Consider the following 27995-nt stretch of genomic DNA (forward strand, 5'->3'; position numbering starts at 1 on the left):
ATGCTATACTTCCTTCATATGTTTATTTCTCAAAATGATCAGAAGTCTTTAATAGATGAAGATTTTTTAAATACCAAACTATCAAAAGTACAATACATACTAGAGACAAGGAGACAAGTTATCATAATCCCTTATACTGTTGTTTCCTGTTTTGGCAAATTACGAGAGAGAATATGATATTCAGAATCTAACAAACACAAGGTTACAAACTGAAGTCAGTATTTTAATCCTAAAACATCACTTAAGTGATATCATGGAGATAAAATAAATCATGTGGGAAAACTAAAAAATATGCCCAAGAGGAGCACAAATGAAAGGAGTCAATGAGTAGGAAAGAAAAAGATTATTTCTTTACTAAAACATGTCTATGCTGGCACCTGTAAAATGAATGCAAATGTCCCTAAATTCTGAAAGTGCAATAGTAAAAAGAATTGTGATAAATAAACATATGCCAGAGTGAAATTTCAAAATATATTTCATATTTTAAGCATAATAAAAACAAATCCCTCTGTAGGAGATGACATTAAAAGACTTTTTATCAGAAATAATTTCCAAAATAAATAACCATTTGATAGTTATATAAACAAGTAAAGATATGCTCTATATGTATAATTTAAGCAATTTATATGAATATTCTTTAATATATGTCATATAAAAATAATACATTATTTTTTAAAATATTGGCAATGTAAGTACACAATAGGTCATGGACTCAGTGGATTCCAATGCCCCTGCCCTGCACAGGAGGCCTCCACGTGTATGGAGTCCTTGTGAATTAGTGGGGATCTCCAAGAAGTTCTCCAGGAAGTGAGGGTGGTGCCAGGAAGGTACTGATGGGGGTGAGGGCTGCCTCTCTGCGCAGGGGAGCCTACAAGCAACAGAGCAGTCTGGGGAGGGTCACAGGTACACACAGGGAGCAGATGGAAGGTATACAGGATCAATCAGGAAGTCAGTCAGATGTTACATGAGCCAATCCCTGCCCATCTCCTCCAAGAAATGTTAAAAGAAAATGCATTTTAAAAAATTCAAGTTTCAGTTTCAGTAAAACTGTCTTTTAGTATTTTCAGCCAAAAAAGATTAATGATCTTCCTTTAACTTCTGTTTTTTATGACCAAATATCCTGAAGATACCGTTTTTCCTCTTTTAAAGTAGCCAATGTTTTCATTGCTTCTAGTTTTTCAACTCCAACCTCTTTGCTTACTATTTCCACAAGGGCATCATTTACATCCTTAGCCATATTCTTAGCATCTCTAGAAAAGAAAACAGCATCATTGCTTATGAAACTGGAATTTTTACCAAATGCTCTTTAATTCATGAATCTAATTTCCTTTGACTATGCCATAAAAGTTCTTCTCCCCTTCTTGGAACATCCCCCAAAGGTCTCCCAATCTTGCTCACACCTAGGTCTTCACCCATGGTGACCCTTCTAAAAAGACGAATTAACCACATTGTTCAACACCTTAAAATTCTCTGCAGCTTCTGGGTCTCAAGGGCAGCCTAAGGTTTTCCTAAAGGTCGCAGAAGTGTCTGAGGCCCCATCTGGTTCCTGCTCACCTGCCAGTTAGCCTCTCTCATTCCCTGCCCCCCACTCCCAAGGCACACAGTGGACTCCTACTCCTAAAGGGAACAAGCTCTCTCACACTCCTAGGTCCCTCTAGGTATTAACAGATACCTTTACTGAGGACTTACTATGAGCCAGGACCCCTACTCTTTAACTTACAAGACTGAGGAGGCGCCCCTCCTGGGCCTCCTGTGGTCCCTTACAAACACATGCAACATTGGGAGCATCTGTTTATGTGGCTTTCCCACCAGGGAGTAAGTTGAGGGCAAGGGTTTACCTATTCTCAAATATCTCAACATCTGAACACAACCAAACATGCAGCAGGTGCTTAGATGTTTGTTGAATGAAGAAAAGTATCAGACAGAATTCTACTATGTGAAGAATTGAAGTCGGCCCCTCCCAGTGAAACTTCTTGAGCAGTGTTGACAGTGGTCTTCTTGCCTTTCTCAATGTACTCCCCCTCAAAAGCTCCAGGGAGCTTTCACCCTGCAGCCCCTTTCCAGGTCACCAGTGGCCCTCGTGCTGCCAAACCTCCTGTTCTCCTGTCTTTTCACTTGACTCATCAGCAGTACAGGCCTCCTCCCTGGGACAATGTTGCCTTGGCTTTCAAACAAGTTTGGTCCTTTTCCAGCGACTGTTCCCTCTCAGTCTCCCTTGTTCCTGATTCCCTCATGGACTCATTCATGTTCAAGTGCCCCAGGGTTTCATTCAGAGCTGTCCTCTCTACCACTGGTATTAATGCTTTCAAGTCCATTTTACAGATGTGAAAAGTGAAGTATTAGCAAGAGCTATTTCTAGGATAATGTTTTAAGAGTTTGGGTGTTTAGGATATTCTCCAAGTTCTCAATTACCAGTTATTTCTTATCTGTACAATAAACTGTGCCTCGACTATTGAGAGGTATGTCTCTAAAACTTCAGCTGTATTTGACCACTGATGGCACTGCCCTCTATGAACAAAATGAAGATCAGATACTTAATTAAAAGCCAAAGGAAGCCAGGTTTGGTGGCTCAGCCTGTAATCCCGCGCCTTTGGGAGGCTGAGGTCAGTGGATTGCCTGAGCCCGCGGGTTCGAGACCCACCTGGGCAGGTGAGACCTCATCTCTACAATAAATCAAAAAAAAAAAAAAAAATCAGCCGGGCGTGGTAGCGCATGCCTGTAATTCCGCCTACTTGGAAGGCTGAGGCTGAAGGATCACTGGAGCCCAGCAGGTCGAGGCTGCGGTGGCCGGGAGCAGCCACTGCACTCTAGTCTGAGCGACAGAGTGAGACTCCAACTCAAAAAAAAAAAGCCAAAGGAAAATGCAAACCAACACAATGTCTAGAATGTTTGGGCTTAATCAACCTAATGCAATGTTTTTCAACTAAGAGTCAAAATCTATTATTAATAGGTCATAAAATCAACTTAGTAGCCAAAGCTAGCTTTTTAAGAAAAATTAAACAGCAAAACAAAAAAGAGAAACGATCAGAATGTGTTATAAAAAAAAAATAGAAAAGGCAGGTTTTGTTTCAATTATATTTCATGTAATCTGGGTCACTATGCCAGTATTTTGTCTTCTACATCAGTTAAAAAAAAAAAAAAAAGAAGCTGACTAAATGACATAGAGAATATGTTAAATGCTAGAGATGTGTTGGGATGAAAGAGTGAAATTTTTAAAAACTCCTTTGTAATCAGCAAAATTTTTTTGAGATCCATTAAGACAACCAAGTTTTAAACAACCTTATTGTCTATGGCAATTAAGTAACCAATCTTGCCTCACAAAGTAGATTGACCTTAATAACCTAAGGAGGGCCCTGGGTTTGTGCCAGTTTTTTTTTGTTTGTTTGTTTTCTGAGTTGGAATCTCACTCTGTCACCCAGACTGGAGTGCAGTGGCCGCTCTCGGCCACCGCAGCCTCGACCTGCTGGGCTCCGGCGATCCTTCCACCTCAGCCTTCCAAGTAGCTGGAACAACAGGCGTGTGCTACCACGCCTGGCTAATTTTTGACTTATTGTAGAGATGAGACCTTGCCAAGTTGCCCAGGTGGGTCTCGAACCCGTGGGATCAGGTAATCCACTCACCTCAGCCTCCCAAAGGCGCAGGATTACAGGCTGAGCCACCGAGCCCAGCTTGCGCCACAAATTACGCCTGAAAGAAAAAGGATCCTAGGATCCACATTCTTAGAGTCAAAATCATACTTGTTTTTTCTTAGCTAGATCAACAGCACAAAAGATCTTTTATACAAATCAATCCTGAGATTTCAAGTTAAATGATTAATGTTATAATATGAACGTAATTTTTAGAGGCTAAAAATAGGTATCAAAAATGGAACAAAGCATATCAATGCAAGAAAAATTTTCACCACTACTTCCCTGATAGTGACAACTTCTTGCCTTTTAAATATGTTAAAATCATTTTAGAACTTTATTTCTATTCTATACTTAAGAATCAAATGTCTCATCCCTACATATTTAGATTATTGACCTCTCAGTCCTGCTTCTTTTATAAGCATCATCAACCACCTCCTCCTATCTGGCACTTAAGCATGATGACTACTTACCCACACACATAAATATAACCATTCTCACAAAGAAGGATTCTTGCCACCTGTTTGCGATGAAGCTGGATGTTGTCTTGAACATACTTTGCTGGGGCTTCCTCCTCCCCCGCAGGAGCATCTCTTGAGAAGGAAACCTTTAGGTGAGTTAAGATCCCACACTTAAGAAAATGTTCAAGCTCTTCTCTGAAATATAAAATATAATGGGTCACTGACAGGCTATAATATGAAGCTGAGAAAGTCTGAGCATTAGAACCGTACCCTCAGTGGTTGAGTATTACAAAACTAGAACTATATAGTACCTGAATAGATAATCCCTATCCTTATGTCTGCAGCCAAAAAACAACCACGTTGCTCCAAAATTTCCATCTGGGTGTTGTTCTTGAAGTTTCTCTCTAAGTGAAAAAGAAAGTTCAGATATATCATATGAAGAATATGTACAACGAATCTCTTTCATCAGGAAATACCAACAAACTCAGATAGGTTTATAACATCTTTGCAGTCGAAAGTTCATTCACTTAATTAACATTTTACTCTCCACAGGCTGTCACTGCCTCTCCAGTGGAAACCACACCAGGCAAGCAGGTCTAGAAGTTGCTACATACAACATACACAAAACAAGGATGATTGTGAAATCTGGGTGAATTTCTACACTAAGTAATATTAATAGCACTTTCATGAATAAATTAACTCTTAATTAATAATGGAAAAGTAGCATAGGGCTGTAAAAAGTAGAATGTGTAAAAACTTTTTATGAAACGATGAACACACCAGAGTATGTCTGCCATTACATTTTTGCTTTCTCAAAGAAAAAACTAAATAAAATAAAACAACAAAATGAAGGTAACTCCCTCGGGTCCCCTTCCACTGTGGGAGCTTTTCTATCTTCTCAATAAATCCTGCTTTCTCAGTTAAAAAACAACAACAACAACAAAATGACTGACCAAAAGATAGGACTGCACCATCTGGGAAAGAACATGTTAAGACTTGTGCACTTCACAAACATGGAAATAAATATAATTTCTTTTATATTAAATAGTTCTGTTTAGATACTTAGTTATATCTATTAATGTAAGTTATTCTATTAATAGTCTGTTGAAAATTACTAATGTTTGGGGTTTAACTTTGAAAGTTGTGGTATAACTGGATCTGTTACTACCAATTTTATCCAATTAAGAAATAACTGGAACAGCCATACATCAGCACGTCATGAAGGTTGTGCCTGAAATCTACCCCCAACCACGAAAGCAAGAAACCACAGAGCAGCTGGAAAAAATGAAAACTAAAAGTGTCACAGTAAAAAAGAAAGTTTTAGTGCAAAGTAAAATCTCTACAACATACTGTGATTAGTTTTCCCATGGTGACAAATTATGCTATGTTATCACACATTTAATAAGTTTTTTTAAAAAAAATTTTACAACCCAAGTCCAATTATTCTAAAAACGGCCAATGAAAAAAGGCTATTCAGGAGAACATTTCCCCACTAGCCAAAAAAATGACATACCTTTGTTGTAGGAAACCAATAAAGGGTGCAATGCCAGTTCCTGGACCCACCATTATGATAGGGGCGGAGGGGTTATCTGGCAAGTGGAAAGAATTTGTTGTTCGAGGAGAGATGGTTATCTGGAATATTAAACCAATTACAGTAAGTATGAAAGAAAACTTAGGTAAGAGCATATAACAAAGAATAATCTTTGCTAAAGAAAACAGGAAGTGCAAATTCCCTAAGAAACACCATTCATAGAGTTAGATGTTATTGAAACCATGAACACATTTGTCACTACAGAGAAATAAAATGTTCTTGCAAATTTTTCTTCACCATCCAATTCCAAAACGTTCTAAAATGACAGGCATGGTATTTCTGAGGTAGAATATGAGTAGATAATAATTCTAGGCCCATGGATAAGATCTGCTTTCTAATAGGCAACCTGTTATATAAATTATAGAAAAATGAACTCAACAAATGAAGACATAATTCCTCATATCTGTACATAAAAGGCCAATGAAGATTAGCATCAAGATAGGGTTGAAAAGTTTTAAGTGAAAATTAGGCACCATAAAAATAAATTAAAAGGCTGCTTTGAAGATTCCAGAGAATGCTGTGATTATTTGCCATTCTAAGTCCAGTATTATCCAGAGCTATCTGTGTATAATTAGAAGAATAAATCATATAGTTACCAAAAAACTTCTGTTAAAATTTCAAGATTTTTCTTCCAAAACATGTGCCAAGGATACTTACAAGGAATCAATCTGAGTATGCCTCACTTCTGGTTTGACTTTGTCACAGACATAAACACACTGAGGGATACTGAGAGTTGGAACAACAGGATTCTGCTCCACCTTGCATGGTGGGATAACTGCACACATTTTAACTTTTAACTCAGGGACAACTGTAGGGATTTATGAGAGCCTGAACACCATACGTTTTCAGTGAAGGGTTGGCAGAACTATCTAATTGCTGCTCTTATTTGGGAATGAAACTATAATTAACATTGCATTAGTCTTACTTCATTCATTCATTTAACAGTTTTATTGAAAGTACTCAATATGACAGGCACTAGGGATACAGAAATGAATAAAACAAAGTCTCTGTGTTTATAGAACTGACATTCTAGTGGAAGGAAAATAAAATAAACAAACATATATCCACAGAATGATGGGTAATGGCAAGCCCCACGAAGCAAAATTATACAGGGGAATGAACTGATGGATTTGGCAGGGAACAGTTAACTTCAACACCAGTGTCAAAGAAAGCCTAGGTCTACGATGAGATCTTTACCCAAAACCAGAATCAGGGTCTCAGTCATGCAAAAGCATGGTCCTGGCAGAGAAGACAACAAGACACTGAGACAAGAGCATCCTTTCTGTGTTCTAGGGAAAGGAAGGACACCAGAGTATCAGTCAGGTTCACTATGGACAATCTCAGATGGTTTACAACATCAAACACTCATTTCTGCCTCTCTTCCTGGAAGCCTGCAGGCTGGCTGCAGCTGTGCTCCTCGCTCTCCTTCACTTGGGATCCAGGCAGACAGAGCATCCTTGGCTGGATCACACTAGTCCCCAGGGCAGAGGGGAAGAGGGAGAGAGGCAAGTTATGCCCCATCAGCAGGTTTAGTGTGGCAGACACCCTTCTGCTCACACAGCCAGGCAGGGGAAGGCATGTAATAATCTTGCAAAAGACAACATTCACTACACTTTGTAATAAAACAAGGCACAATGAAATTTAGAGTTTTAAAATACATCCTTTATATCTATACCCCTAGTGCTTCCATAATGGGCAGTCTATAAAATCTGTTAAACTGGGGAAGGAAAGAGAAGACAGGGGGAAGAAAAGAAAAAGTATATGAAAGGTTCCCATACTTAGTGTTGGTGATTCATGATGGGCACAAGCTGTTTTTAACATTCTGGAGATCATCTGCTCTCTTTGTACAGTCTTGAAGTGACACATACTTTTATGTCAGTACTATAAAACTCTTTTTCACCAAAGAAATAATTTCTCAGGTTCCTAATATTTTGATGTCTAAAGGATCTTTAATGTTTAATGAACACAGTAAAGCACCCCTCTATTCCAGGCAGCCGACTGGAAAAATATCAAGTAAAAGGGCGACTTCAACAGCAATCTTCCCTTAACCCTGCCAAGCATATACAAGAAGTCCTCCTTCCCACTTAAGGTTATGAACTTTACAACTTCAATAACTGAAAAAAAAAATGTGTCTTAAGATAACACCACAAATGATACACTGATTTCTTCATTATCATGAAGAAAGAAGACTTTATGATAAAACTGACATGCTGCTGTATTTTGACTATCCTTACAGGCAAGGAGGGACAACTTTAAATTGTTTCCTATGCCTGTGGTCTCGGATGAAATATTGCTGAGTGCTGTGTCAAAACATAAAGGATGTCATTATGCCAAGGTGTAAATGTATCCACAATTTGTTCAGAAAATCACATAGCCTTTTTTACCGATGTGTCTTAAAAGTGATTTCCCACCATAATTCCTTTTCACTAATAGCACAAATTCATATCTCACACACCATGCATAGGACAAAGAGGGAGAAACAGGAATGGGGGCCTCCTACTCCCCAAATTAGATGACAATATAAAATTAAGGTTTGGCTGTCACCAGACTGCGAATGCATACTACTTATTTGAAACACAGGAAACAGTCTGAGGATAAGATGAGGTTGTCTGTCTCTCACCACCACCCCTCAAAACTTCCTGGACTCTTCTCCACCCTGCCTAGGCCAACCTACCAAGGACATTCACAGAAAACGTCTTCTCTTCCATGAATAGAACAAGCAAGAAAAAAGACTGTATTATAAACAATTCATGCTTTACATGTTCAGAAAAAGTTGAACTAGTTAAAAGTGAAGTTAACAAGGTTTTCTGCCCTTCCAACAGAGATTTTAAAATTCAAAATAGCATAAATGTTCTTATGATGGTAACAGACAATGTGGGGGAGACAGCGTATTTTTTTCTAATTAAGCCAAGAGTATAATTCAACAATTTTGGAATTGTACACAACTTCAGTACCTTAGGAGCCAGGGCTTTCCCGCCATCTGCATGTGACACACGTGTGTTGGGCTGAAGAATTGAGGCGACCAACGTGGCCAGCCACCCTGTGCACACTCCCCTCTGCAAAACCGCTGTTGTGGTGTTAGACAAAAACTCCACAATGTTAAAAACAAAATGAAGCTTTCCTGGGTGAAATAAACTTGAGCTGCAAAGACACAGATACATTCTGAATTCTATATGAGGACTAATGCATGGGTCAAACTAATCCTTTTTTAAATCAGTAAAGGAGTATTTCCTTATAGGCTCTAATCTACCCTCCAACTCCTCAGAAAAGCTACAGTACTTACTTAAAAACTCCCCACCCAACCCTTACATCCATCCCACCCCACATTTTGTGTTATCATTAAGGAAAGTTCCCAATTTTATTGGCTTGCCCTAAGACTAGATACAATTTAGAAAAACTGTCATGCCCTAAGGGTCTTCAGGTAAAAGACTCATTCACTCATTATTATAGACTTTTTACCATATGAACAAATAAAGATAAATCCTGTCAGATATTCCATACATTATTTATTGTTAAGAGGATAAAATTTGAAAGCCACTGAAATATATATACCCAGAAAACTAAAAATTCAAAGTGAAAACATCTTTAAAAGATATTTCTACAAAAACATATTTCTTTTCATATTTCAGGCTAAATAAATAATAACTCCAGAGTTAATTCTCACTCCTCTTCCAACCAGAAGAATGGTGCTCCTCCTTGTATGATTACTGTGGAAGGACAAAGGAGAGAGCCAGATGGGAAAATGGTAGAGTCAGTGCAATGAACAAAGGCCAGACAGAGGAGTCGGGCCTGATCCCATGAGCTGGTGCTCACCAAATATTCTACAGTGGAACTTTCCTCAATATAACCTGCTTTCCGTGGGTGCCCAGGGAAGGTGGCTGGACACATCCACAGAGGAAGCAGGTGGAGGACCTCGAGACTCCTGCCCTGGGTGGGGAAACACAACACTGGGCTTAAGGGGAGCACCCAAGATGTTAAACTCTGTGAAGTCTTGGATGAAAGGAGTCCTGTTACTCGTCTTCCACTTTCTTTTGCCTGGTACTATGCTCCATAAATCAGGTAAGTTTTCACTGAATAAGTGAGTAAACACTAAGAATTCTTAAGCCGAGTTTCCTAAGGTTTTGGTGAAAAAAATGCTACATGTGAATAAATAGTAGTACCTTGCACACGAATATGGTCTGGGTTGAAGTTTAGGAAGATGTTCTAGGAAAAAAACATAAAAACAAGCAATTAATTTACTGGCACTGAGAGTAAACTTACTTAAAGGACAAAAAAAAAATAAAAGACAAAAAATCTCAAGGGCCTAAATTTGAACCCTGTCTTGTCTTATTCAGAATATTCAAAATAACTAATGTTCTAGTTTCAAATAGTTTTTAGAACATGTATAAGTTATTGTATCTAAGTAAGATATTACTGTTTTTTCCTCCTGTTCCTAAAGTTAAAAGCCAGCTATAATATATTCCCTTACTTTAAAATCAGTATTTTTAAACCAATTGCTGGTTTTTTAAACCACACAGGCTTCAGATCTGAAAAAGTCATCAAGCTTTCGTGTGTATGCAGTAATCTAAAGAGAGGTATCCAGGGTTTCAGACTTAAAATAAAGACATGGCCTCAAAAAGATTAACAACTACTCTTTTAAGGATTAATGGAAATATTTAGGCCTGAAATATTTTTCCTTTTTATGAATTTATATAATGAACAAAAAAAAGTGCATGGTGGTGGACATTTTTAAGCCAAATTATTCAGAAATTCAGTAATTTCAAAATACACAGGTAAATTAAATACAAATACAGGTAAGTAAAATACAAAGGTAAGTTAAAGGAATCAATATTTAAATATCTAACTGTCCATTAATAAACTTTGGAATTTTTGTGTTTAGGATAGTTTTAATAGTTATTTAAGCATAAACTTGAAAAGATCTATTTATAGGAGCTTAGAGTTTTAATAAATATAAAAATAATGTTAGTAGGGGGCTCCACTTAATATTACACTCTAGATATATTACTTTTCCTTAATTAAAAAATCATTCAAATTTTTATAACTCCCAATGCCTTTGATTTTTTAAAAATGTAACTATGTCATAAGTGGTATTTTGATAAACTGAAAAGAGAAATTCTAGAATTGAAACAAATTAGTGTATGATAGAGAACTTTCCAAGACTACTAGAACTCCCCAGCCTGTGCTCTGAAACTGTTATCTCAACTTGCTGATCACTCTAGAAGGCTTCATTGGAATAGCTGAGAATGACAAGCCAGCCTGAGGACAGACAGGATGGTGGGCCTCACTCAGCAACATGTTCTTACCAGCAACATGTTCTTACCACTCTGGGGAGGAGGAAAGAGGAAAGAACACCAATAAACAACAAGAAAGAGAAATCAGGACCTGACCAGCAAAGAGAGTACCCTGAATTGTACCGGGCACCAAAAAGGACCGTGCTGACCTAACAGCAAAAAGGACAGTACATGTTTTGGCATCACCAAAGACAAACACAGATGTTACTACTTATCACTACAGAAAAACAGATCACAAAACTACAAGCATAGGAAAGTAATGTAGCTTTAAAAATCCTATAAAGTTCTTACAGTCTTCAATCCTAGTAAGCATTTCCAATCTCTTCCTGAGAGCCATGGAGAGGCCCCTTAACACTGACTGCTCAGAGACGATCCCAGGGTCTCTTCTGTTGGAACATGAGGACCACAAGAGTCAGTTTGGGCAAGAAAGAAAAATAATAAATAAAAAGGGTTACCTTCCATCTGAAATATTTTGTGATGGGTCTCTGCCTGGTAGTACTCTGGGTGTGTCAACTTATTCCAGTATAACATAGTCCCTTTTTGCTCTAGAAGGACCCTAAACCTGGACTTGTCCTGATGGGAGTCTTTCTACATTCTGCACACAGAGCACAGGCATCATCAACCTCTGTCAATTAATGATGATGTTCATCATCTTTGAAAAAGATCATTTTTTTATAAGAAGGTCATTTTTAGATAAAATCTGGTTAAATGACCTTTCTGAAGAAGTAGTTAAATTAGAAAAGATGCTCAATTCTGAGACAAAAGAGACACACGAATGGCAATAATAGGAGAGAAAATGATAGCAACATTAGAAGAAAAAAAAATCGAAAGTTTGGAGGAGGAGAGTTTGATTTCTAGAAGGCAGTGCAGATGTCACAGCACCGTGAGGACAAGATACCCGATCCCCATTCACTTAGACATGCTCTCGCTATGCATAGAATTCAAAGGGAAATACGAGAGCAGGCAAATTTTTCTTTGCTGCAGCCAGATGGGCTGCCTATCAGTGCATGAAGAACTAAGGTGCCTGTGAAAGTTGCGACCACTCACCCAGCAGGAGACTAAGCGGTGGCCGACAGGACGGGAAGGCGAGCAGGATGTCCAGCAAGCAGGCACAGGCATCTCGAACAAAGCGGCTGTAATCGGCGGCTCCCTGTTTGCTACACAGCTCCTGCAACCTGCGCTTTTCAGCACTGTTTCTGGTATGGTCCACAAGGGCTCGCAAAAATGCCTGGAAAAAGGAAGTCGACTTAAATTATGATGCACTTTGTAGTTAGGGGCTATTAGAATATTCAGTCAGTATCTGCTTGGGGATGTGCTCAATTACCCAAGAAAAAGGCAGAGAGCCACAAGGTGTACTGTCAGGAAAATAGAGCTTAATTTACTGTTTGCTTTAATGTTGGCCTGGTAGGGAAATTCCACGATATAAATGAAGAGAAAATAAAATTCTGAATATCAATTCTCAAAGACTTAACCAAGCCCAACTCCTGGACAAAGCATCAAACCTGCTAACAACAATTTTTACTGCAATGTAATTGCAAGTTCTTCTATATAAGGAAGGACTCCCAAAAAGCCAGAATAATCTTTTGAGGTATGAGCCTATAGTACAGGCTTCCTTGCTAAGTAAGTGTTCTTAGAACCCATCAGCATCAGTGTATCAGCTAGCATCATTGTGAGAGGCAGGGTTTGGTTTCAGTGAATTGTTTTTTGTAGATTCTTTCAACACATTTGCCCATTTCATGATGGATGATTTATACAAACAACTTGCTCACACCATGCTGAGTTCAGCAGTTTTTGACAAAAATGGGATGGCCCTCATGCCCCATCTTCCTTATTCACCCAATCTTGCCCCAAGCGACCTTTTTTGTTGAAAAAAGTCCTCAGTGGGAAATGTTTTGCTGATGTGGAAGAGGTAAAACAAAAAGCAGCAGAAGCAGTAAAAGGCATCAAAATTGATGAGGTCAAAAACTGTTTTGAACAGTGGAAAAAAAGTATCTCGATAAGTGCAGTGCATCAAATGGACAGTACTTTGAGGGTGACTGAAGCGCATAAATGTAAGAATAAATACAGTTTTTTATAAATGAATTCCAGGTTTTTTAAGGTTCCCCCTCATATATGACTTACTGCTCAAGGGCTCTTTAAGAACAAAGTACTTTGGTCACTATCTGCTTCAAATGTTATGAAATGCTAGAGGGTACCACTACTTTTAATTCCACAACTCAAGATAGTTGTGTCCTAGACTCCCTTAACAGGGTGAAAAGATCATGGCTCTCACGAGAGTCATGTTTCCAATGATCCAGTCTAAGAATCCCTATCTAGAATATCCAGAGGCTAATAAATCACATGCATTCCTCCAAGCATCAATATCAGTGTTAAAAAAAAAGCAGCACTCAGAAAATGCTGCTGAATGAATGAATGCCCCAAATCTCTGCATGGATCTTTGGCAAAATAATAAAGACTTTACCAATAACACTTTGTAAATTCTAGCCAATAAAATTTCCTAAATTAAAAGCTAAAGCAGTGACAATTATAAATCTTTTAAAATAATTTTCACTTTGAACTATTAAAAACTTTATGGCTCTAAAATAGGAAATGCCACACTGTTTTTAGAGAACAAGCTGATGAAGTTGACAAACACTACTACAATTTAAACTGTAAATATTTTTAAAACAGTAATTCTAGTCCAAGGAATTTATTTTACAAGCATACTTCAAATAAATGTGCAAAAATGTTCACCTAGTTTATTTATTTATTTTTTTCGAGTTGGAGTCTCACTCTGTCGGCCAGACTGGAGTGCAATGGCCGCTCCCTGCCATCACAGCCTCGACTTGCTGGGCTCAGGCGATCCTTCCACCTCAGCCTTCCAAGTAGCTGGAACTACAGGCGTGCGCTATCATGCCCAGCTAATTTTTTTATTTATTGTAGAGATGAGGTCTCGCCTGACCAGGCGGGTCTCGAACCCGCGGGCTCAGGCAATTCACTCACCACAGCCTCCCAAAGGCGCGGGATTACAGGCTGAGCCACCGAGCTCGGCTCACCTAGTTTTTTTTAAGTGAAAAAGTAGAAACAACTCAATTGCCCATAATTAATTCAACAAATTATTGTGCATTCACAGTATCCATTAAAAATATCTTCAGTCATTCCACACTGAAATATACAGAATGTGGGATTGCCAGAGCCCAGCAGGTCAAGGCTGAGATGACCGGGAGCGGCCACTGCACTCCAGTCTGGGCGACTGAGTGAGACTCCAACTCAAAAAAAAAAAAAAAAAGAAAGAAAGAAATAGAATGATTTCCTTGTAAGTAAAAAAAAAAAAAGGCAAGTTATAGAATAGCACATATATCAAAGGATTCCACTTTTTTCTTAGCAAAACAAAAGTTAACTCTAAGGGTTTGGTTATAAAATACTTTGGTTTCCTGGGTTACTATTTCTGTATCTTAAATTTTTCCAATAAGTATATTATTATTGTAGGAAAAAATACATTTTTACATACACTTTGCAAAAATTTTAAAAACTGTAGAGTTGCACCAAAATTGTGAATTTATTTAATTTACTCAAGAAGTTCTCATCACAGTGAATTAATTCTTAAATTTTCCGAGTTATATCTAGTTATATCTGAATCTTTCTCTAAAGTAGTTTGTTTCCCAAAGACTAGAAATGCAATAAACACATTAATAAAACAGAATGAAAGCTACACTGGGGAGAGGGTAGCCTAAATACAGTACTCTATGCTCACTGACAATACAAGTTTAGCAAGGCACATGTGAAAAACTGTACCATTAATATGCAATTCAGAAAACCAGTTTGAAGAAATCAGTTTTAAGAATTTTTTTTTTTTACAAATACTTCCTGGTATAATACTGACCTCTAGTGGACTGTTCTCTCTTCAAATTCATCTAACTATCAACATTACCTACCATAAACATTTAATTTTTTCTGAAGAATTCTGTTTTAGTAATAATTAGGCATTATTACACAAAGGAGATCTTAACAACTTTAAGAAGTGGCAAGTAGTAGTTGTAGTAAGGGTGAGAATCTTAAAGTGTTCTAAGCTTTCTGTCACCAATTAAGGAAACGTGCAGTTGGATAACAAGGTCAAATACAGTCACTTTCATCACTGTTTAATGTGCTATTTGAAGTCAATGGCTAGTAAAAATAAGACTAAGAAAAACTCTCATTTTAAAAATCTAATTTCAGTAGGAAACCCAATGTCAGTGAAAACACAACACAACTATATCTGACTATGACAATTATAAAGATAATAGCATATAGCATTGGGAACTAATTTTAAGAACATGCTATGAAGACCATATTTTTTAAGCCTTCAAAGGACAGATAACAGATCTACTTAATAAATCCTAAACAGATTGAAGCATATTTTAAAATGGTTACCAGAGAAAGACAGAAAAATACCTTTTTAGGAACGGCTCGTATTTCAAGACACCAGGTAAGAATGAACTGGAGAGAGCAGCCCTCAGGTATATGTTGGGGCAAGGCGGCACCTTTGCAGGACAGGAAAGAGGTTCATGACATAGAAAATAAAGAACAAAATGTTTTGCATTTCCCAGAACACAATTACTATAGCACTGTATGTTCCAGTGATATCAAAGTGCAATATGATCTGTGCCAATGTTTATTAAGCTAGAAAACGTTCCCAAAACGAATACAGTAAAAAAGTCCATCTTATAAAAAAAAATGAAAGAATACAAATTCAAGGTAGGCCAAACAAATAAAAAAGTGTCCATCAGAATTATACATTATTCTCAAATAGAATGTTAGGACTAAATTAAAGTTCAAGATTTTAGGCAAATAACTAATATATATATATGCTTTTTAAAATTAGTAACTTATTTTAATTACAGAAAGAGCAATTATTTTTATACAATAAATATGTAATATGCTATGAGAAGTAAACATAATAGGAAAATTATTTTTAAAAGATTCTAGGCCACTGTTTCTCAAAAAGTAGCCAGTTATACTCATTTCTCATGTCCACAAGTGTCCAGTAAGCATAGTATCCATTATCATCTTATTCAGTGTCATTAACGTGAATGTTAAGAAATGAGTAACACAAAGCCCATGCTTGTGTTCCTGGCCCCTGACATGTAGCTGAGCCCCAGGCATCTATGCCCCCACCACACAGGACTTTGAGCAGGACCCCTGGGAGTACACGCTCACTGTCAGTTCCAGTCCATTGGCTCACACACGCCAATAAGTCACAGCATCAGGGCTGTACCTTTCTTCTTTGTGTCTTCCTTAATTTTCAAGAGGACACAGTGCTCTCTTTTATCTGTGAGCTGCAATCTTTGCAGTAAGTTCTGTACCTCAGAGTCACTGTTAGGACAGATCACATTGAAGGCATCTCCAGGCTGATAGGAAAAATCTGTTTCCTAGAGAATAACCAAAATGGAAGAAAAAATTCCACGAGTTAAAATTGTAAGGCAACAAAATTACAGCTTTCACTTAAATACCATTTAAATACATGAACTCAGAAACAAAATAATTCTAACAACAAAAAGCAAACTAACAAATAAGTCCAATTAATCAAACGAACACTTTCATTAGCAGTCACTTCAAAAAAATGCGGTCGTTATGCATCTGTCTTTTATCAATGTGTATTTAGAGAATGGAAATCAGACCTTGTTTTCTACAGAGTAAAAGATACTGAAGTGTTTTTAATAATCCATGTAAAAATCCTTCAAATAAACACATACATGCATGTACACACACAAAAACATGACCAAAAGAAGCTACATCTGCAATGGTTTTAAATTTCCTTTTCCTCACACTACTCTTTTCCTTCAGGGAGGAATAGGGGTAGGAAAGGATAGTTTATTATTTCCTTAATGAGCAACATTTCATTACACCATCTGACTCATTACTGGTTGTGAGCAAACACGGACTGGGAAAAGAACCACTTTCCAGTAGGCCCATCACCTCCAGGCCCTAGAGGGATGCAGATACAGACAAGGGCTCTGGAAAGGGGCCTCTCACCATCACATGACATAACCTCACACTTCTCGCCCATGAGGGAAACAGAACTGGACTCAGCACTGGTCAACCCTTGTATTCACATGTAGAACACCTGAATACAAAATAATTTGAGGTACATAATACTGACACTTATGGAAGCAAAGCCATCTAGTTTTGATACCTATTATACTTTTTTCTACTAGGAAGTTCAATTCAATCTACACAGACAGGCTTGGTGTGCCCTTACTTTTCTGAAGCTACAACCCACTCACCCTCTCAGGACCTTCATTAAAAGAAACAATTAAGCCCGCGGGTTCGAGACCCGCCTGGGTAGTGAGACCTCATCTCTACAATAAATCAAAAAAATCAGCTGGGCGTGGTGGCGCATGCCTGTAATTCCGGCTACTCGGAAGGCTGAGGTGGAAGGATCGCCGGAGCCCAGCAGGCCGAGGCTGCGGTGGCCGGGAGCGGCCACTGCACTCCAGTCTGGGCGACAGAGTGAGACTCCAACTCAAAAAAAAAAAAACAAAAAAAACAAAAGAAACAATTAAGCTAAATGACTCTGAAAAGGTACTCCAGCACTAGGTATCAATTGGTTTCTTAACCCAAGGTCAGTGGAGTCTGATAGAGGGTGAGGCTGGGGAGGAGCTTATGGATAAGACTCACGGAAGTCCATCTCAGAGAGGACATGAAACTGCATGCAAGTGTTTCTGTGCCCAGTTGTCCTCAGCAACTGCTAGACACAAGTTCTGCTACAGTGACTAGCAGCTCCTATACTTGATCAACCCTAAATCAAAAATATTTCAAAAAATAAACTTAAAAATACAGTATAGCAACTATTTACATTGTATTCAATACTATAAGTAATCTAAAGTTGGCTTAAAGTATGGGGAGAATGTGAGTAGGTTATATGCAAATACTACCCCATCTTATTTCAGGGGCTCAAGCATCCAAGGACCATGGTATTCTTGGGGTTCTAGAATCCCAGTGCCCTGAGGGTACTGAGGGCCCAATGTAATCATTTTTCTAGACAGTTAATAATTTTTTTCCAGGATTTTCCTGATCGTCAAAGGAATCAGAACCATTGCCGAAAAATTAATCCTTGATGTCTGCCTGGTCTAGGCTCTATTTCTAAGTAGCTGGCTGGCCTCAGGTACACAGCTTCATTTCCCGAGCCTCCTCTTCTATGACCATGCTGTTCTGATTCCATTATTCTTTTGTGGCTTACTGAGTAAGGCAGCAACTCTAACCTCTCAGACTGAATCGCCTCCACTCATTCCTCACCTTATCCCTTCTCTGAAAAGGAAAGAAAATAGGTGTGCGGTGGATGAAAAAAGGACAGGTCAGGAATAAAACCGCCAGTTGTCCCGTCGAGACCTCTCATTCTGCTGAGCACATACAACCAAGCACCACCCAAGTCTCTCTGCACATCTTCACAATATAACTGTGCTGAGAAATAAATTTTGTAACTTACTGAAATGTCCAATTCTACCAGCAGAGTGGTTTTTATGGCATCATTCATAGTAAGCTGAACTGCCTTTGAAATTGGAACTTGAAAAACTGGATCCGCTGAAGTCACAGATGCTTGGCTTTCCTTCTTGAGAAACAAGTGTGACAAAATATAACTAAATGCAATTCTCCATTACACCATTCCTTTACTTAGTGACTATGCAAACAAGATCTATAGGGTCTTACAAAGCTTCCTAGCTACTTAATATTCATTTCTAAGGTAAATAGGTGTAGATATAGCGAGCTCACTTTTCAGAAGACAAGCTCCTCTCTATTTCAAACTCCTTGTCCATCAGACATTAGAATTTCTGAACTACACACAGAAGATGTCAAATATTTGCATTTTTGTGCAAAGGTCTAATTGTCTTCCTAATAAACTATGTAAAGGGAAAGCGTGTGTGGAAATATTTCAGGAAGACCCTTAAGCAGATGCTTAAGGTTGGGGTGTGTGTGCAGATGTTCATGGGAAACCCCTAGTGTTGGGCCATGCTGTTCACATGGCTGCTGAGCACTTGGAATATGACTAGTGCAACTAAGAAACTGAATTCTCAATTTGAATTAATGTTCACTAATTCAAAGTAGCTACAGTGGCTGGCAGCTCCCATACTGGACAGTGCAAGTATTGGAAAGCTGCAAAGAAACAATTCTTTATACTGGTCCCTACCCCCTTCTAACCTGACATTCTTAAGTTTAAAGGCAGAAGACGTGTTAACAGTACTAGCCAATTAACTGTGAAAAAGTGGCTATATGAGAAAGCCGGGAGGAGGGTCAGGGCTGGGTGCCTGGGAATCATAACACAGGGGGCCCTGAGATGCGCCCCTGGGAAGACTGTCCTCAGCAAGGCTGCCAAAGTGGGATCAAAGACTAGCTATCACCTGTGACAATCACCTCAGCAGCCTCAGGTCACACCCCGCTCGTGGCTACACCTCAGAGGCAGCCCCCATTCAATGACTAATCAATGACTACAAAGGCCCAGCCCCTTTGTCCAACTCAGGACAACTCCAATGGGCCACCAGCTATGGAGGGCACTGTGGGATTGGCTGAGGCTCTGCTGAGATGTGTCACAGTTCAGTTTCTCACTGTGCCCAGTCCTAAGGTCTCCATGCCCCAAGGGGATGATATCAAGAAGATGCCCTAAAAAACATCTCACAGTTTGATTTCTGGGAATCCAGCCTGTGACAGTCCGTCAGTGCCAGGGTAGCCTAGGAAAGATGCTCAATGGAAGTCTGGGGCTGGATAACCTACTTGGCTGACAATGAGACCTCACACCAGTGAGAGAGTGAAGACAGAGGCCTTGGCTCAGTAGGTCCACTGGGTCCCAGGACCTCCAATGGTCACTCAGTAGCTGGCACAACCCCACACTGAGTTCTTGGCCTTGAGCTAAGATCTCTCATAGTGGGGAAGGCCAAGAGGAAGCCTTTGAGTTTGACACCACCCTCCTCTGTGACCACGAAGGTAGAAAATGAAAAACAAAACAGCATTCTGGAAAGAATGGTAGAATTTAATAATTTTTTTAAAAAACTAAAGGACACGGAGATGGTCTCTCTCATATCTCCATTTAATTCATCAATCTGGCCTCTACAAAAATGAGACAGATCTTGGGGATGACACCAAACTGCCAGGAGCTGAAACAAGGAACAGGTCCCACTGTTGCCTCTGGGCAAGATGGCTCTCTGGCAGACAAAGTAGACCAGCATGGCCTGAGGTACCCGGAATGTTGTCAATGATTTAGCCAAAGAGGGGCTTTCCCACCCATCATAGACAAGGACCAGATACAGTTACCTTCCATGTGGAATAATACATACATCCAGTTTTGCTCCGGGGCTGTAACTGTCCTGCCTGCTCTTACAAGACAGTCTGAATGTGGAACACCTGCAAAGCATCACATGGCCCACTCTATCAGTGTTACTGTGCTGTTAGACTGAAGAAGCCATGAGGGATGGCCAGAATGGTGGAGTCCTGGATAAGACCCAGGCCCTATGCAGATTAAAGGGCCCACAGTGTCAGTACAAGTTTCAGGGTTCAAACAGCCTGGCGCATATCAGGACAAGTAAAGGTCGCACAAGTGCAACTTAAACCTCACTTTCCCTAGACAGAAGCAGATGATCTGCTAGGTCTCTTCAGAATCTAGGAACAGCACATTCCACACATAGGGAGAACTGCTTCAATCCAAATACCGGATTACACCAAAGGCTGCCAGCTGAGTGGAGCTAAAAGAGGGCTCTACAGCAGGTCTAAACAATGGTTCTGGGAAGAGTTCCTGCTGCTGTTCCACAGTCCAGAAGACCCTCTTGCATTAGAGCTAATATTTCTGGATGGGGGAAAGACGCAGCAGGACCGACCGAGGCCTTGACGCAACTCCATTGCAGCTCAGCTTCCCACCGTGTCCAACCCCGCTTCCATCCCCTCTGTGCTCTGAGGTGATGGCTCCAAAAGGATGCCCTACACAACAATCTTTTTTCCAATTCTTTACTCCCTCAGTATATCCTTTTTGACAGACATTAAGTCTCCCTTAAATAATTCAGAATTGCTAAATCTTTTAGCTACAATACCAACTACCAACTCAAGTCTATTTAATGACACTTGCTATAAAAAAAAATTCTCTTAACAGATCCTCCTCTTAATTTAAATAATTGGTCAGATTAATCAGTACTCTCTATCTCTGCTTCCAGGTACTGATCCTGTGGCTTGCAGATGGCATTACTCTCTGGTATGCTCTGCACTCCGGCCAGGATAGACATATGCTGTGTCTGTTTCTAAACCTGATTAAAATATACTTATTGTAATTACCTCACTTAAATAATTCACAAAATAATGAAGTACAAGTGAAAAACCAATAACTCATAGCTGTTTATATATAACATACTTATCTGAAGGCTTTAGAAAGACACTAAGAATTAGATGCTAAAAAGAAATACTGAATGTGGAACACCTGCAAAGCATCACTTATCTGAAGGCTTTAGAAAGACACTAAGAATTAGATGCTAAAAAGAAATGCTATCATATTAGGTGTTGGCAAATAGCACTAATTACTGGGAAGATGCTGCATTCAAATCATTTCTCAGATGTCTCAGTTTGTCTTCATTAAAAACAGAAAACCAGAAACTGAAAACAGTGATAGCTGCTGTAAGGGTGTGGTTTATGTGGGACAGTCACTGTGGAAATCCAAACAGCCACTCCAAAGAAAGAGGGCTTGGTCCTGTGTTAAAAGATTGTCTGCCCTGGAAACTTATTTTAAGTTCTCCCTACAGTAGGGAGAAATTAGCTATTATTCTACTTGGTACTCCATTCACCATCCACACAACTTATGACTCTTCTAAAAAAGGGAGAAACCAAGAAGTTAGTTCTCCAAAATAATGGAGAAACTGCGCTCTTAGCTCTTAACCATTTACTTCTTCAAAGGCAGAATAACGTAATAATACAAGTCTTTTGTAATACATGAATGGGCAAATTTTTTTCTGGAAGGCGTCAAATGCCTTAGTTTGTGGTAACCACTAAATCTGCCATTGTAGTTCAAGAATAGTCACAGACACTAGCTGCATGGCTGTGTTCCAAGAAATTCTACTTACAAAAGAAAGGGGATGAACCACATTTGGCTGGTGAGTCACAGTCTGTTAACTTCAGTTCTAATGTAATAATACCAATAATAAAAACCAAAGCAAATATCCATAATTAAATAACATCTTTGGCATAAAGTATAAAGTAATTCTCCTCACCTGGCCAAAAGCCTTCTGCAGATGCACCTGTAAATATTCTAGGGGTAAAGCAGGAATATTCAGAGAGGCTTGTGAGAGCGGGGGTACTGAACGGGTGAGTGAGGACTCAAAGTCTTCAATTAAAGCGTTTGATTGAGTGCTGTTCACTGCATTTTGCTCCAAAACCTCAGAATACTTTCTTCCTGAATCATCTAATCTCAGAAGCTCGACTTGTGATTGAATGTATAATAACTCTGGTTTCACAGGGTCTGTCCTCAAGGAGACAGGGGAGGCCACTGGGAGAACTCCACTCATCTCTTCTCCTTGGCTTGATCTAAAATGCTCCGTGAGGGCAGCCCAGAGCCCGGCGATCCACGGCTCAACCACAAGTTCTAAACTGGACAGTAATAAAAAGAGAAACAAAACACACACCCAAGTTCTCCATTTGAACACAGAATAACAAGATAATGACAAAGTCTGCCCATGTGGCAGAGTGCTCTATGCACTTGTTATAGGCATTATGATGACTATTCAGAATACAAAAACTACTTACAAATAATTAAATTTTACAAAGCAGAACATTTTGTGTTTATTAGCACTATAGTTAAAAAAATGAACATGTATAAAGGTCAAAGAAATGAAGAGAATTATTAAGATATTTTAGTAATAGGGATATAATTCCTCTTAATTTCCAAGCATGCAAAATTCTGATGATGCTAACAGAAACTTAATCAAAATCCAAGACTGCCTTAATGCTGCAAATTACATTACATATCATTCAAATGCACCATCTTTTTTTAACCTGGTCAGTTTGCTGATTTTTTTGTTTTCTATATATTAAAATATCACCAAGAAATCACTCTGGACTAACGCCAAATCTTTTGACTAACTTAACAGTTCCAACCTTTCTATCAGATCTGAAAAGGTTTTTTGGTAAAATTTTCATAGAGGCCGATCACAGGAGAAAAAAAGCAATCATCATTTAGGAAAGTTGAATTCATCAAACATTTTTTAAATGTGGTAGTCTACTTACTAACAAACTATATAACAAACTCCCTACGGTCCCTGAATGGAAAATTTTAAGTAGAGTCAATGGAAAAGAAAGACTATGTCAAGGCATTGAAAATATCTCATTTTTAGTCACAACTCAAAGGAGGTATCAATTAAATTTTAATCCATAAAGCTCAATAGCTGTTAAGAGGAAGCACATTTCAGATCTTTGACTCATTAGGACTCAGGTTGTAATTTCATTGTGTTCAGTAAGTGTTCGTGAGGTACAGAGTTCAAAATTTGGTTATACGTTACATCTGCCCTGAAAAGCTTTTGCAAAAGCAAGTTTATAAATTATGGGTTCAATAATAACAGCTATGGATATCCTCATAGCTTAGAAATATCAAGGTGATTAATAGGTATAACTCTGAAGAAGGCTAATAACCACTGAGTATTTACTATATGACAGGCACTGTTCTAAGAGGATTGCAGGCGTTCATTCATTTGATCCTCCTAAGAAACTTACACAGAGTATAAACTACTATTATCTATTTCACAGAGGCAAAATCTACTCTTAGGTATCTGACCAAGGTTGTAGACAATCACAGATCAAAGATTTGAACCCTGGTATTAGACTCCAGTCTGCATTTGTAACCCATTCAGTGTGGTGGTACATTAAACAATGTCTTTAAAATATCTTAATTTTAGAAAAAGGAAAAATTCAAACAAGGTAGTTAGGATGAAAATCTAAGTATACATTCACAAATTTTAATACTTGATATAATAGATGAGCAGAGGAAATGAAAGCCTTTGAAAAGAAAGTAAAAGATGGATGAGTGACAGGCTCATAAAATAACATAAGCGTTATGTTAATAAACATAGCTCATACAAGACTAAGCATTTATCATCAATGAAGTTCTGGCAAAAAAAAAAAAAAAGAAAGAAAAAGTCAATATAAATGAACAAAACTGAAAGTGAGTGTGTAAGGAAATGTCACAGACAGACCTTTGTCACATCAGGAAAAATATGTACACTAGGGATATGGAAAAAATCCAGAGCATTACAGCTGTAGAAAATAATGGAAGAAGTAAACATGGGGGTGAGTTAAGTGGAAATATCATATGCAGAAAAGCAAGACATCTGCTGAATATGTCACTTTTCATAAGCAGAAATTATACATTAGCAGTGGGTGAAAATTAATATATGCATATAACAGAAAAAAATAAAGTGTGTATGCTACTGTCTGGCTAAAAAGCACAAAGGTTAAATGGTAGAATAAGTTATAAGATAATATCTGTAAGACCTTTGAATAAACACATCAGAATGATTTGAAAGGTGGTGCACAGGGTGAAACAGAGTTGTAAAAACAAGGCTAGATAATAATAATGTAAGGAGAAAGCGTATTTCTGATTGTCATGGTGGCTAATGGCCATTCAGATGGCAAAAGACACACAAGCAGTGCAGCCTGCAGTGAAGGTACATTGTTCTCCATCAGAGCCAGGTGGCTTGTGGGGCTCCCTGCCATGAGGAACCCAATCCCATGGCTCCCCTGTGCGCACAGCAGGGAGTACACATGCCCACTACCAGAGTTCCTACAGAAAATGCTGACTTTAACAAACACCTACACTCCTTAAAATACAGTTAACTGTACTGGGGCACCTTTTCTAACTCTTTCCAATAGCAGATACTAAGAAGGATGAGACAAACACAAAACCAACAAAACAGGTAAACCAAACTGTGGCTGACACTCTTGGGTCCCCAAAGCTAAAAAGGCTAACAAAACTAAAATGTGACAAAAATTTCAGTGCTAAACCAAAAGCCAAAACGATTTATAAACTAACTTTCATCATTTATAAACAGAATTTATTGGAAAAAACAGAGAAGCACATTGCCCTTACCCTACACAGTCATCGGCATGTCCAGTATCATAGAAATGTCGGGCTCCAAGCTCTTGAAGTCGTTTATCAATTATTTTTCCCCCATTGCAAAAGTATGTGTATTCTGAATCACCCAGACCTAAGAAGCCCAAAAAGATAATTATCACATAATATGGTTTAAATTTAAAGACATAAAGAACAGATAGATAAAATATCTAAAATACTATTCCAAGCTCTTTGGATGGAGCAAGAAATAATATATAGCTTTATATTTTCTAATTTTCCTTGACTAACACTGTATGTAAGCAATTTTCTTCTAACTTACAATATAAAAGTATCAGATATACTGAAACAAAATATTTACTGGCCACTGGTCAAAGAAATATATTGCACAATTTTGTTTCCATGAATCTGTGTAAAACTACAGAAATCTTAAAACTAGGGTTAGATAGGTTGAAATGCCATAATATCTATATCTGGTCACTTTTCTGAAATGGAGCAGGGACATGCCAACCGCAGTTTCTGCCTTTCTTTGTAAATAAAGTTTTACTGGAACACAGGCAAGTTCATTCATTTACATACTATTTATGGCTGCTTTCACGCTCTAACAGTAGAGTTGAGTAATTGTGATAGACACCATATGGCCTGCAAAGTCTAGAATATTTACTATGTGACCCTTAATAGAGTTTACTAACTCCTGATCTCCAATGCAGACAGAGGTACACTTGCAGAATAAACAACCACTTGCCATAAATGTCTCTGTGTCTATAAATGTTTCCATGTTGGGAAACTTAAGAACTGCTCACATGTTTCATGGCAAGAAAATGGACTAACAGTTTCATACTTAGTTGAAATTTAAAAAATTTAAATTCCTCAGTTGTTTAATCATATCCATGTTCTTTCCCTACAACAGGATAAGAAAACTGGTGGGTTCAGACATGGCCTAACATTAACTAGAACAGTTGATAGGTTTCAGGCTTTTCTTTATAATGGATTTTCAGTGATTTTTCAAAGTAATATGTGCTCACTCTTGAACATAAAGAAACTGGAAAAACTTGAGTGTAAAAAAATTGTAAATACCATAAAATACTCTACTGAACATATCATACAGATGACAGATCATGGCCAGTGTTAGAATCTCAAATTTCTAATCATTTATTATAGCATAATCCATCCTAGATACTCTCTCTAAAAAATAATCTTCACAGACAAACAATATAGATCACAGCCAGGAATACAGATCCTCAATTCCCTCTCTAGTGTAATATTTTTCTGAGCTGGTCCTTCTGACTCTTTCTCTTAACATTTTTTAATTATGCTTCATAGAGTCCTGGGCCAGTTGTTCCTAGCCTGGGATGCATAACCTAGGATCTTTAAAAACATACCAGGGCCCTACCTCAGAACAATTACATCAGAACCACTGGAGGGAGGTCCAAGTAACAGAATTTAATAAAAACTCCCCAGCTAATCCTGATGTGCAGCTGGGAAGGAAACTACCATGCTGGGAGAATGGTCCTTAGACAAAGAAAATATCAAAATCTACTGACACTGTCTGTTTTATTTTGTTGCTTACACAAGGAAACACCATGAGGGTTGTTCCTTTAAGAATTGTTATAGTAGGTTTTGGATGAGGCCCAGTCAACTATTATTGTGAAAATGTTTCATGGCTGACTCTAAAGTGCACCCTGATTAAGAATGCTACTCAAGAGATTCTGCAGAGGTGTTGTTGGTGTGAAGACTAAGGAAGATTCACATGAATAGCACAGTATATATACAATTACCTGTTTCATATATACTATATATACACATACACAATATTTACATTAAAAAAGAAACAATCCATACAATTATACTTCATGGTTCTGAAAGATATAGTCAGATGCTAGAGTTAAAACAATAATAACAGAATATAGCAAGACCAGAAAATATAAGTCATTACCCAATAATCCATATCGCAGGTGAGCAAAGAAATCCACCGGCAGTGTTTTGTTCTGTATTTCTTTAACAAACTTGCGGGCTGTGTCTGGTGGGTCTCCAGTGCCCGTGGTAGAAACAACAACGACAAGAGGGGCTGTTTCGGTTTTCAGATCATACTAAAAAACAGAGATATCAAGTCAGGGACTAAATGCTACATGCATTTTTGATTTCATACAACTGCAAGGCAATCAGCTTAGTTTCTTCCATCTTGTATCTCCTTTCAATTTTCTTCTTAACAAATTATTCAAGATGCATGCCACAGTAAGTAGGTGCTCCCAGTTTAACAGAGTCACCTAGTACATCACTCAATGAAACCATGCATTTGTTTTGTTGATACTCATCAAGAGGTTAGAAGGGTCTAACATGTCCTTCCCTCTATGTGGCTTACCAAAGAGGCAGAGATAGGACGCACCCCAGGTTTCCATCTAGATCAGTCCTTCATTTTCAGGAAAATAACAGGAGATAGGACAGATATAATCAACTCTTTGCCACTATGCCCTGGGCAAAATGTTAACCTAAGCTCTAATCTCTAAGGCAAATCAGTCCACCAAGGGCCAAGAAGACCTCACCAGAGCTGTCAAGGAGGAAAAGCAGCTAATTGGGTGAAACTGTCTTTCCATGAGAAAGTTAAAAAAGCAAGAAAAGAGATTTGCAAAGGGGGATGGGGAAACTTGGAAATAAAGAGAACAGACATAAATACTCAGGATTAAAATGGAAAGACATTAAGGAAGCAACAACAAAAAAGATTATGGTGGTATTTAGCGTCCTAATTTAACAAACATCACTTACCAACCAAAAATACCTCAAAGTGCAAAACACAGTAAGATCCAGAGAGTGATAGGTGTTACCTTATCAGACTCACTAATACAGTGAAGATCTGCAGAGAATCCACGTGCCAGAGCTTGCTCACATATTTCCTCCGCTATGGCCTTTGCCTGTCCTTGCTGTGTAGCATAGAGTAGCAGAAACCTCCTCATCCCTTCAAGGCATATAATATCACGGTGACAC

The 27995-nt window shown here is 38.4% G+C and overlaps 1 protein-coding gene across 1 annotated transcript; it reads right to left on the reverse strand.

The window, feature by feature from the left end:
- Nucleotides 1-328: 328 nt before the first annotated feature.
- Nucleotides 329-27995, reverse strand: MTRR (5-methyltetrahydrofolate-homocysteine methyltransferase reductase). The gene is made up of 14 exons (XM_008072079.1): nucleotides 27836-27995; nucleotides 26950-27103; nucleotides 25032-25149; nucleotides 22165-22540; nucleotides 18414-18536; nucleotides 16203-16356; nucleotides 15380-15468; nucleotides 12017-12197; nucleotides 9839-9881; nucleotides 8633-8819; nucleotides 5601-5719; nucleotides 4399-4491; nucleotides 4100-4282; nucleotides 329-1250 (listed from the first exon to the last, which is right to left on the reverse strand). Exons 1-14 carry the CDS (start codon nucleotides 27962-27964, stop codon nucleotides 1106-1108), a joined length of 2094 nt encoding a protein of 697 aa, XP_008070270.1. The 5' UTR covers nucleotides 27965-27995; the 3' UTR covers nucleotides 329-1105.

This window comes from Carlito syrichta, unplaced genomic scaffold (genome assembly GCF_000164805.1).
Source record: "Carlito syrichta isolate Samal-C Ts95f unplaced genomic scaffold, Tarsius_syrichta-2.0.1 Scaffold314840, whole genome shotgun sequence".
Taxonomy (NCBI): Eukaryota; Metazoa; Chordata; class Mammalia; order Primates; family Tarsiidae; genus Carlito; species Carlito syrichta.